Source organism: Heptranchias perlo, chromosome 5, assembly GCF_035084215.1.
Source record: "Heptranchias perlo isolate sHepPer1 chromosome 5, sHepPer1.hap1, whole genome shotgun sequence".
In the NCBI taxonomy this organism is placed as follows: Eukaryota; Metazoa; Chordata; class Chondrichthyes; order Hexanchiformes; family Hexanchidae; genus Heptranchias; species Heptranchias perlo.
The window spans coordinates 97690321-97702841 of record NC_090329.1 but is presented as its reverse complement, the minus strand read 5'-3'; the positions used below and the strand labels follow the sequence as shown (position 1 = coordinate 97702841).

At 42.9% G+C, this 12521-nt stretch overlaps 1 protein-coding gene across 3 annotated transcripts in view; it reads right to left on the bottom strand.

Moving 5' to 3' along the window:
* The window catches only part of rngtt (RNA guanylyltransferase and 5'-phosphatase), a 326235-nt gene that overhangs the window by 249891 nt on the left and 63823 nt on the right, over positions 1 to 12521 (bottom strand). For all 3 annotated transcript variants that reach the window (XM_067984898.1, XM_067984896.1, XM_067984897.1), the window contains exon 8: positions 12277 to 12378. In XM_067984898.1, coding sequence (XP_067840999.1) covers positions 12277 to 12378 — 102 coding nt within the window. The remainder of the gene's footprint in view (positions 1 to 12276; positions 12379 to 12521) is intronic.

Genomic DNA, 12521 nt, shown 5'->3' with positions numbered 1-12521 from the left:
GATTGGATGATATTTATTCCAGAGTGTCGAGAGAGACTAGTGGAGATTTATGAGATGCTGACAATCATTATAAGGGAGTCACTGGACACTGGGGAGGGACCAGTAGATTGGAAACAGACGAATGTGGCGCCCATATTCAAAAAGGTTGACAAAATAGACAGACGACAGACCCATTAGTCTTATTGCAAGGGGTAACGTCAGGGTGGTGCTGGAGGCGGTGGTGGTGGTGGTTGAAGTATTAAGTAGGGTGCTCCAGAGCTCAGTGTTGAGACCACAACTGTTTCTAACTTATATCAGTGACTTTGATTCTGAATTTCAAAGCAAATTGGTTAATTTTGCTAATGATACTAAACTAGCAGGAGCAGTGGAATTGAAAGAGGCAGCCCAGAAACTATCAGAACAAGCTAAACAAAATACGTGAATGGGCCGAGCAATGGCAGATGAAATTTAATGCAGACAAATGAAAAGTGTGGCACGTAAGAAGGAAAATCAAGACCAGGTATAAGTATGAAAGGTGCTAAAATAACTGAGGATGAAGTTGAAAGGAACTTAGCCGTCTTAGTAGATTCAATGTCTAGCATGTCCAACCAACGCAGAGCAACAGTCAATGGTGTATTCTACCGTTATGGCTTTGCAGTTAGTCAGAGAAAGTCACAATCAAACCGCACAATGCTCTGGTCAGATCACATGTCGAGTTCTGCGTCCAGTTCTAGTGGCCAAGAAAGAAAGGGGAAAGTCAAGCACCGAAGGCAGTGCAGAGAAGAGCCACAAGGCCGAACCCTAGAGTCAGAGATCTATGTTAGAAGGAAAGACTAGAGGGACTGGGCTTTTCAGCCCAGAAAGGAGGATCTGAGAGGTGACATTATAGGGCATGGAAGGTAGTGAACTGTATTAAAAAGGTTAATTCAAAATACCACTTCAATTTAAACAGTGGAAGCAGGATAAGGGGACATAGGTTCAAACTAATAAAAGGCAACTTTTGGACTGACATCAGGGCGTTCTTTCTCACAGAGTGATCAAAACTTGCAATGGACTTCCGAGCAGGGTGAAGGCGGCAAAAACGCTGTAATCATTTAAGAACAATTAAATGCAGCAATGGCTCAGGCAGAGAAGTGTGGGGTTAAATGGCCTTCCTTATCCATAAGTATCTTGTGATTTGAGTGCATGGTGACACCACTCATCTAAGATTACTTGCTGGTTTGTGCGTATTCATTTAAAATGAGCTAAATATAGTAAGCAATGCTGACCGCATATTAAAATTGCTGCTTTATTAAAAGTCACATAAATGTAGATCTAAATATTCAATTGCAGTTAGCTGCAAACCTATTATCTCCAAGAATTTTCACTAGAATCAAAGCTTAGGATTAGCTCATGAATCAGGCAACAGGAATATTGATGCTTTTTTTTTATAACAAATCAAGAAGAACTGTGATTGGATTAATATGATTAAAGGGTTTATTACATTGAATCTAAAATATTTGTACTATAAGCTTTATGCATTGTTAAAATAAACGTTTACTTTTTAAATTGCATCTATCCTTCACAGTCATAATCCATGTCAGCTGTACGGCAGACATGATGGGTCACTCAATGAAATTCCTTTGTGTAGATTCAATGCCTGCAAGGCTTCTCTATAGGAACAAAGAACATTTGCTGGCCTGGAAAGCTTATCCATAACACAATTATAATTTTCCAGTTTAAAATAATGTACAGTCTCCTGCTAACTTTGTCATTTTGTCCTAAAAGTTTGAATCTACCAATTAAATTAAGGAATTTAAATAGCATAGCAAAGTGGGAATTTAGAGCTAAAGGAATTTAGTAATCAGAGCATTCAAATTGAGCAACTTTGAACTAAAAGCAGCTCATCACTTTGTTCCATATGATTTTCTATATTTGGGACACAATATATATCAATCTTTTTCACCACATTTTATTTCAAGAAACTAAACATTACAAACAGATTATAAACTGACATGGGGTGTGGGAAGTACAGCCACGCTGAGGTATAAGCAACATAGCTTGACAGGGGTGCATCTCAGAGTCATCTCATACCTCCAAGGGAGATTTTGGGTTCGGTCATTGTTCTGTACAGCTGTCGATCAGTGGCAGTGTCTCCCTCATCGGCATTAATCCTTCCCTCCCTCGGTAAACATGCTTTGAGTTTTGGAGTAGGAATCTGTTGTATAGATCTCCAGACAGGGTATCCAGACTGCTCATTTTCCTAGTTCTAGATAGAACCCATACATCACGTACTCTGACTTATAAATGTTCAACAGGTGCCTAACCTTAATGTTTTTTTAAAAAATTTGTTCATGGGATGTGGGCATCGCTGGCGAGGCCGGCATTTATTGCCCATCCCTAATTGCCCTCGAGAAGGTGGTGGTGAGCCGCCTTCTTGAACCGCTGCAGTCCGTGTGGTGACGGTTCTCCCACAGTTTGTGATGGGAAGAGTATGGTTTCGCCATAGTGGGGTAGATGCATCTTCTTGCCACGAACAGTGAGAATTGGGGACAGGACGAACAAACTGAACATCAGATCTGAAGGGACATCAAGGCCGAGCAGAGCAAAGGATCTGAGGGAACATCAATTCTGCTCATGCCCTTTGTGGCATCTCAGATCAATTCCCAAACAAGTTGGATTCAGGGGTAGGACCAAATTGTGCATTTAAGTATACCAGTCTGGCCACATCTTCAGCATTCATCCTCCCTTGAGTTTAGAGAGTTGTCGGCAGCCGAGAGATGATAGCTTGTGTCCAGTTTAAAGGCCAGGAATTTGGTTAGTATTTTATGTTTCGGTTTACAAAATACTAAAACCAAACAGGCTTCATCCAAGGGCGCTAATCAGAGAACAACAGTAGGTACCTTTAATGTGGTCCACCATTGCAATAGCACCACAACCCCAGCTGGTGTACTCTCCCTGGATGGAGAGAAAGTATTTGCGGCGGAAAGTGTGACGACTTCTCCCCGCACCGGGGACAAAGGCATTTTTCAAGGAATTCAGAAATTGGATTGGAACCCTCTATTCACATTCTACTTCCACTATTTATGCTAATACCCACACCATTCCTGCATTCCCACAAAAATGGGGAGCCAGCCCACTGGCCCCCTTCTTTATGCCTTGCCCAAGAACCATTGGTAAGAGCCATAAGGACAGATTTAGCCCATGGACTGCAGGCTGATGGGGTTGAAACACAAAGTAACACTGTACACTAATGGCAGGTGATCGCTCCCACTAACTCACTACCAGTAACCTTCCAACATCAAGCACTTTCGGCAAGTTTCAGGTTACAAACTTAATTATGCCAAAACAGAGGACATGTCCCTCACATGAGGTATTCCTGCACAATATGGGAACCCTACATCTTTGCATGGTCAGAGACAGGGTTCAGATAACTGGGTGTAACAATAACCCCTGAACTTGAGACGCTATACAAGCAGAATTATCTCGCCTCAACTCCTAGCAAGCATATACTGGTATGGACAGATGGGGCAATACACCAATATCACTCCTGGAGCAGACAAGTATAACAAAGATGATTGCGCTGTATCCGCTCATCTAACTGTTCCCAATGCCACCTTGGTGGGGTCCCTGCCAAACAATTCCAGGATCTTGACAAACGCGTAGAAGGTTCCTCTGAGCAGGTAAAGAGCTGCGACTGGGATGACAACACCTACCAATCTTTAATGTTTCATCTGTATGCTCAAAGATGAATCTGAAGATCCCATGGCATTGATCAAAGAGCAGGCATTTCTTCCAATGTTCTAGCCAACATTTCTCCTTCAACCTCAACTACTAAAAGCAGATTAACTGGTCATTTATTTCATTGCTGTTTGTGGGATCTTGCTGTGTGCAACATGGTTGCAATGTTTGCCTAAATAACACTAATTCCACCCCAAAGCAATTCATTTTATGTGAAACTCTGAGTAATTGGTCAGACACATAAGGAAAATCTTTCAATTGTTTTGCAACAGAGTGAAAATCAAGCTACATAGTTAGTTTTACAATATTAAAGTGATAACTTGGAGGCACCATTACTTAGGATTTTCAGCTGTGCACTTAGACAGGATAAGTATTGTCAGACACCAAAAGTGAGGCTCATTTCAGATTTACTAAAAAAAAATATGAAAATACTTGCATTCTGTCAGCTACCATCATATCACAAAACTGAATGTGGTCGACAAAAGTCTAGCAAGGATCTTTGCAAGCACACCTGAGGTATTCTTTCTAATAATAGATGAGCAAGTCATTTAAAAATTATTTGAGACCACACAGTTTCCTTTGGGTAAATTTAATTGGATTATCAAAGCCCAGCAACATTGCCACCTAGCTTCAGCAATCAGTGGCTACAAAGTAGTAAGCTTTGGCGTAAACCTCAAAGACTGGATCTGAATTTTGGACAATGTTCGCTTTGTTTCAGTAGTTTCTAATAACCTTTTCTAATCTAATTTCTTTGCTTAGAATGGCAATTCAACAAGGCTCCCTGCTTTCTCTTGTGATCGCATTCAAACCATTGGTTATATGCATTAATATATTTAGCATTAATAAAAGAGGCTTAAGGGGAAAAAGCTGCTTATCCCCAACTTTACATCCTTCTGTTCATCGCACACTCCTAGACGTGCATACAACCTGCCAAATTCTGCTCCTGAGCCAGCTGCCGGGAGATGCGCAAGAACAGCATGGGTTGACTCAGCTGCTACTTTCTGTCGTTCCTTTTATCATTTTACACTTCTTCACCGGCACCACCCCCCCCCCCCCCACAACCAATCCCAGTTGCTCAGCTTAGATTGGAAATTTGCCATGTTGGGCTCCATGAGGGAGAACTTCTGTCCTACCATTCCTTGGCACAGCATCTAAATCAAACAAAGCACTAAGCCATCTTGTCAGCAAAACATCAGCTTTTTTTTCAATAAAAATAGCATTTAATTACAACTGTGTACTTAGGCAAATGGACAAACAACTTGACTGAACATTGCTCAGGAATGAAGCAGGATTCTTGCTGTAATCTAGCAAGACCTATGCACAGTTTACAACTGTGACACACTCCTTCATATTTCACCCGTCACATTGATGCTCTCGCACATAAAAAAGGCAATATGCCAGTTATCACTCGATTTAAGCCTGCAGTTATGTCTCCTTATCTACAAGCAGACCACCTACCACATTTTTAAAGGAATTATTAAAATATTGAGTATCCTGCAGCATTCAAGGCCCCCCACTCCCCCGTCTCTTTTCTGCTTTCCAAATACAGCCCACAAAATGTTGTTTCAAAGTCAATTAAAGTTCTGGGTGCCTGGAAACAGTGCACATGTAAAAAATGGCAGTCAGTGATCTTTCTAAGTGATGTTTTGAATACTTCACCTTTATCGCCACTCCCCTGACTCCTCAGGCCACACACCTTTATCGCCACTCCCCTGACTCCTCAGGCCACACACCTTTATCGCCACTCCCCTGACTCCTCAGGCCACACACCTTTATCGCCACTCCCCTGACTCCTCAGGCCACACACCTTTATCGCCACTCCCCTGACTCCTCAGGCCACACACCTTTATCGCCACTCCCCTGACTCCTCAGGCCACACACCTTTAGTTGTGCGGACTTATTCTCAGAATTCTTTCTGCCAATGTTATTCTTCCGCTGGCTGACAGGAGGCTCACCAGCAGATCAGCAAAAATTCTCCCTCCAATTTTTCCGCCTCTAGTGATAAAAACACAACCTCCAACTTCATGCACAGCAGGGTTGAGATCAGTAATTCAGAGCGGAGGAATTGAACCTACTACTACATGGCACCATGCAGTCACTGCAATGTGATGGCCCTATTCCAACATATTTAATATCTGTATATTATTTTTAGCACATGCAATTAAAGCAATTTTCTAGAAATAAAAATTCCCATCAAGTTAAGTGACAAAAGACAGGCGACACAAATGTTTACCTGCCATGTTTTAATCAGACAGCAGAACCTACACATTTATCAAATTCCTCAATTTTCATTTAGCAATTATAACCACCTCATTCTACTTTTTATTTTCTATTCTAGGGATTATACATTTAGCCACTAACTGTTAAATTTATACTCACTTATTACTCATTTGTTCTTATAAATACATTAGTCATCAACATAATAGCTCTGAGTTAATGCATCATAAGTAGCATTTGAAAGTTCTATTTTCTATCTCATTAATGCAGACATCTGTTATGGCTTTCATCTACTGTGAGCTTCATGAAAGAACGAACTTGCGTTTATATAGTGCCTTATCATGTCCTCAGGATGCCCGAAAGAGCTTTACATCAATCAATTACTTTCGAAGTGCAACCATCGTTATATAAGCATTAGCCAGTCAGTGCACATCAAGGTCCAACTGACATCAAAATGAATGACTGACCAGAAAATTTGTTCTACGGTTTGAGTAAAGAGAAGAATGTTAGCCAAGACACTGCAAGAACTCCCCACTTATCTTCAAATACTACCATAAGATCTTTTACTTCCAGCAGAGCAGGTAGTCAGATACAAAGTTTAAAGTCTCGTGAAAAATAGCACCTCAAATGTCAGCAGATATGTGCTCAAGTTTGTAGTGGGTGTTGAACTCTCAACCTTTTGACTCAGAGGCAAGTGGTGCAACAACAACAACTTGCATTTATATAGCACCTTTAATGTAGAAAAATGTCCCAAGGTGCTTCACAGGAGCGTTATCAAACAAAGTTTGACACCGAGCCACATAAGGAGATATTAGGACAACCAAAAGCTTGGTCAAAGAGGTAAGTTTTAAGGAGCATCTTAAAAGGAGGAGAGGTAGAGGGGTTTAGGGAGGGAATTCCAGTGCTTAGGGTCGAGGCAACTGAAGGCACGGTCGCCGATGGTAGAGCGATTAAAATCGGGGATATGCAAGAGGCCAGAATTGGAAAAGCGCAGAGATCTCGGAGGGTTGTAGGGCCGGAGGAGGTTACAGAGATAGGGAGGGGTGAGGCCATGGAGGGATTTGAAAATAAGGATGAGAATTTTTAAAATTGAGGCGTTGCCGGACCAATGTAGGTCAGCGAGCACAGGGGTGATGGGTGAACGGAATTTGATGCGAGTTAGGATACGGGCAGCAGAGTTTTGGATGAGCTCAGGTTTATCGAAGCTGGAAGATGGGAGGCCAACCAGAAGACCACTGGAATAGTCGAGTCTAGAGGTGACAAAGGCATGGATGAGGGTTTCAGCAACAGATGAGCTGAGGCTGGGGCGGAGACAGGCGATATTACGGAAGTGGAAGGCGGTCTTGGTGATGGAGCAGCTATGGGGTTGGAAGCTTATTTCAGGGTCAAATAGGACACAAGGTTGCCAATGGTGACCAACGAAACCAAGCTGACTAACTGAAGGTAAAGTGCATCAGGTTTGAGCAAGATGTCTCCTGTGTGTTCAGAATTTGGATGCGAGGTTTCTTTTAAACTGTTTATTTTTTTAGGGGAGAAAAGTCAGAAAGTCTTGGTATTTTAGATATAACAAAGCTTCATTACAATCTATTTCAATTTACTGAAGAAAAAGTTCAAGGAACATATTCAGAGAAAGTAATTTCCGACACAAGGGTGAATAAAGCTCTCTATTTACCAAACCACCTTTTCGTAGCTTTGGAAAAAGAAGCCACTGATATAATTCAGTACAATAACAATCATTTCTGTTCTATCCATCCATCAAATTAATCCAAGATCCATTACCACCTGAAAAGGTACGTATTGTACAATGTTTCTTTGCGACCACATTCCCCTAACAGTGATTTAGACTCAGCAGGAATTTAACTGCAAAGACCACCGTTATACTGAATGGGCACGTTAACTGACCCAGTGATCAAATCTAGACTGAAATAGACACGTCAGTTACATGGACTCCAAACTATAAGACAACGACCAAAAGCCTAAGCAGCAAGGTGCATTCATGGTGTTGCCTTGCGTACATGTATTTAAATATTTTGAATTGTCAAGAATTAGTAATGTTTTACTAATACATAAATTGTGACAACCAAGACAGAAATAAAAGAGTGAACTTGTCATCATCTTATAACAACAGTTTTGGTAGGGCAAGTTTTGTATTTAAAGAAAAAATCAGTGTGCAGCACAAAATATGCAGGTGGTGAACGAACCAACACGAGAGAAAAACTTACTTGACCTCGTCCTCACCAATCTACCTGTCGCAAATGCATCTGTCCATGACAGTATTGGTAGGAGTGACCACCGCACAGTCCTTGTGGAGACGAAGTCCCGTCTTTGCACTGAGGACACCATCCAACGTGTTGTGTGGCACTACCACCGTGCTAAATGAGATAGATTCAGGACAGATCTAGCAGCTCAAAACTGGGCATCCATGAGGCGCTGTGGGCCATCAGCAGCAGCAGAATTGTATTCCAGCACAATCTGTAACCTCATGGCCGGCATATTCCTCACTCTACCATTACCAACAAGCCAGGGGATCAACCCTGGTTCAATGAAGATGTGGAAGAGCATGCCAGGAGCAGCACCAGGCATACCTAAAAATGAGGTGCCAACCTGGTGAAGCTACAACTCAGGACTACATGCATGCTGAACAGCAGAAGAAACATGCTATAGACAAAGCCAAGCGATTCCACAACCAACGGATCAGATCAAAGCTCTGCAGTCCTGCCACATCCAGTCGTGAATGGTGGTGGACAATTAAACAACTAACGGGAGGAGGAGACTCTGTAAACATCCCCATCCTCAACGATGGCGGAGTCCAGCACGTGAGTGCAAAAGACAAGGCTGAAGCGTTTGCAACCATCTTCAGCCAGAAGTACCGAGTGGATGATCCATCTCGGCCTCCTCCCGATATCCCCACCATCACAGAAGCCAGTCTTCAGCCAATTCGATTCATTCCACGTGATATCAAGAAACGGCTGAGTGCACTGGATACAACAAAGGCTATGGGCCCCGACAACATCCCGGCTGTAGTGCTGAAGACTTGTGCTCCAGAACTAGCTGCGCCTCTAGCCAAGCTGTTCCAGTACAGCTACAACACTGGCATCTACCCGACAATGTGAAAAATTGCCCAGGTATGTCCTGTCCACAAAAAGCAGGACAAATCCAATCCGGCCAATTACCGCCCCATCAGTCTACTCTCGATCAGCAAAGTGACGGAAGGTATCGTCGACAGTGCTATCAAGCGGCACTTACTCATTGATGCTCAGTTTGGGTTCCGCCAGGACCACTCAGCTCCAGACCTCATTACAGCCTTGGTCCAAACATGGACAAAACAGCTGAATTCCAGAGGTGAGGTGAGAGTGACTGCCCTTGATATCAAGGCAGCATTTGACCGAGTGTGGCACCAAGGAGCCCGAGTAAAATTGAAGTCAATGGGAATCAGGAGGAAAACTCTGAGTGGCTCGAGTCATACCTAGTACAAAGGAAGATGGTAGTGGTTATTGAAGGCCAATCATCTCAACCCCAGGACATTGCTGCAGGAGTTCCTCAGGGCAGTGTCCTAGGCCCAACCATCTTCAGCTGCTTCATCAATTACCTTCTCTCCATCATAAGGTCAGAAATGGGGATATTCGCTGATGATTGCACAGTGTTCAGTTCCATTCGCAACCCCTCAGATCATGAAGCAGTCCTTGCCCGCATGCAGCAAGACCTGGACAACATCCAAGCTTGGGCTGATAACTGGCAAGTAACATTCGCACCAGACAAGTGCCAGACAATGACCATCTCCAACAAGAGAGTGTCTAACCACCTCCCCTTGACATTCAACAGCATTACCATCACCGAATCCCCCACCATCAACATCCTGGGGGTCACCATTGACCAGAAACTTAACTGGACCAGCCATATAAATACTGTGGCTACAAGAGCAGGTCAGAGGCAGGGTATTCTCCGGCGAGTGACTCACCTCCTGACTCCCCAAAGCCTTTCCACCATCTACCAAGGCACAAGTCAGGAGTGTGATGGAATACTCCCCACTTGCCTGGATGAGTGCAGCTCCAACGACACTCAAAGCTCGACACCATCCAGGACAAAGCAGCTCGCTTGATTGACACCCCATCCACCCCCTGAACATTCACTCCCTTCACCACCGGCGCACAGTGCCTGCAGTGTGTACCATCCACAGGATGCACTGCAGCAACTCGCCAAGGCTTCTTCGACAGCACCTCCCAAACTCGTGACCTCTACCACCTAGAAGGACAAGAGCAGAAGGCACATGGGAACAACATCACCTGCACGTTCCCCTCCAAGTCACACACCATCCCGACTTGGAAATATATCGCCGTTCCTTCATCGTCGCTGGGTCAAAATCCTGGAACTCCCTTCCTAACAGCACTGTGGGAGAACCTGCACCACACGGACTGCAGCGGTTCAAGAAGGCGGCTCACCACCACCTTCTCAAGGGGCAATTAGGGATGGGCAATAAATGCTGGCCTCGCCAGCGACACCCACATCCCATGAACGAATAAAAAAAAAACATATGGAATGGAGGGCTGCAAGCTCCTGAGTTTTCCTGACCTCAAGGGTACCTCTCTGATAATTCATGGAGAGGGAGCTTATGTATGTATAGTTTCACTGAAAATTCTCACTGTTCCAAAGAAACTATCCAAAGAAAACAATCACTTTAACCTCCAGAATTCAAAAGGAACGGCATAGCCCTCCCTCAGTTTCTGCCACTGACACAGCCAATGGAATGAACATCCCAATTTGTAACAAATTAAGAAATGTGGCCCTACACCCGCATGCACTCCATCCAGTGGGAGTAATGGGAGACAGGGTGGTTTTAGCAGCCCTGTTCTTTCTGGATCCCTACTGCCTGACCCTCCTCCCTCTTTCTTTCCCAGATTTATGGCTTGCCAATGTTGATCATTTTCCTCCATTAAAACTAGCTGGACAGTTTTAGGGCACCAGCTCCTAATATGATAATGACTGCACTCCCAGAATGTGGGATGGGTCATGGTGGGGACAAATCAGCAGGCAGTAGTTCTGCCCAACTGCACTCCCAGCAGTGCTACTGGAATTTCTACCCCCTGAATGTCGAGATAAGTTGTCACTTATAATGCACTATTGTACTAGCTGCTATTAAATAGGACCTTACTTGGAATGCTCTAGGCTAAAATTTATATGTAAAGTAAGCACTGATCCTTTTTTAAAAAGTCCACAATTCAAACAGAAGTTGATAAACAAGTGTGTCATAGTCTCTGTGTTCTTCCACCCCACCTTTACCTTTTACTCCTTCAGCCAAGAAGACAAAACCGATTTAGGTCATAGATTATCCCATGCTGCTCTAGAAATAGTTCAGAGAAGCTAATTCTTCAGGGCAAATGTCTCATGCTGTGCGGTGACACCAAGTAATAGCTAAGAACTGGTGAAACATAACTAATGAGGGTAGGCAGATTTGACTACCAGTCAAGTCTGTGATTCAAATCCTATGCCTCTCTGGATCGATCAGATGTCATAAAAGAATCTTAGAGTGTTTAAATACTCTATTCCCAATTTTCCATAGGCTATTATTGGACTTGCTTCTTGGATGTTTTCAGGCCATAATATATCAATGCAATTTACTTCAACTTGAATAAATTCTGAAGTGCAGCATGTCCAACTTCCTCATTTTTAAACCATATTCTTGGCCAGAAAACAGAATTACAAAATATGTTATTCTCCAGTCCATCTACACTGGCCTACTTCTTGTCCCAAACTCTCTCCACTCCTTGATTGGCTGCTTCCTCAGACAGCTTGCCCTGCACTCAAAATTCCCTCCCTCAGCAATTTCTACTTGCACACACCTCCTTTCAAAAACCTTCTCTTCAACCAGGCTTTTGTCCTCTCCTGAGTTTAAAGTTTTTTTTCTGATTTAGGTTTTTAATGTTATACATTTCATTTTTTGAAGATATATCGTCAGTTGGCTCAGGAAAGAACATGGCCACTCAAAGAAAATCAGAACAAAATACTTGAGCGCTTTGACTGGCTTGTTTTGGTCCCAGATTAGTTGCTTTTGTCTTGGTTACTGGTTCCTAATTGGTAGCTTTTCCTACTCACCTATATGCAAGGATAGTCAAATTAAGAAATAGTTTGAACCAAATCAAATGCTTTTCATACTATAAATATATTTAAAGTATGACATGCACTGTACACAAGATTGTTAATTCAATAGGTAGATTATTGAACATTCATGATACGGCCCTTATTACAATGGCTCCTGAAGAGTTACAATGGGGATGAAATGTACAACCCAAGATGAGGAACAGTATGTTACTATCTTGAATCGGAATCACTTTGGAAAGTCTCAGAAAGCAAACAAATACTTACCGTGTACCATCTGCTTTCCAACTGACTTTATATGGCATTTGCTCGACAAATTTTATATTTTTTTTGTCCATAGAAACAGGCTGGGCTCCAGGAAATCCTGACCTGGATTAATAGAAATTCTATTACTGTACAGTCACAGAAATTGCACAAAATATGCATCTTACAATTTGAGCTGGGAAAGCAGGGATTGAGATAGTGACACTCTTTCTCCCCCCACCCCCACTCCATTCATTTTTAAAGGTCAT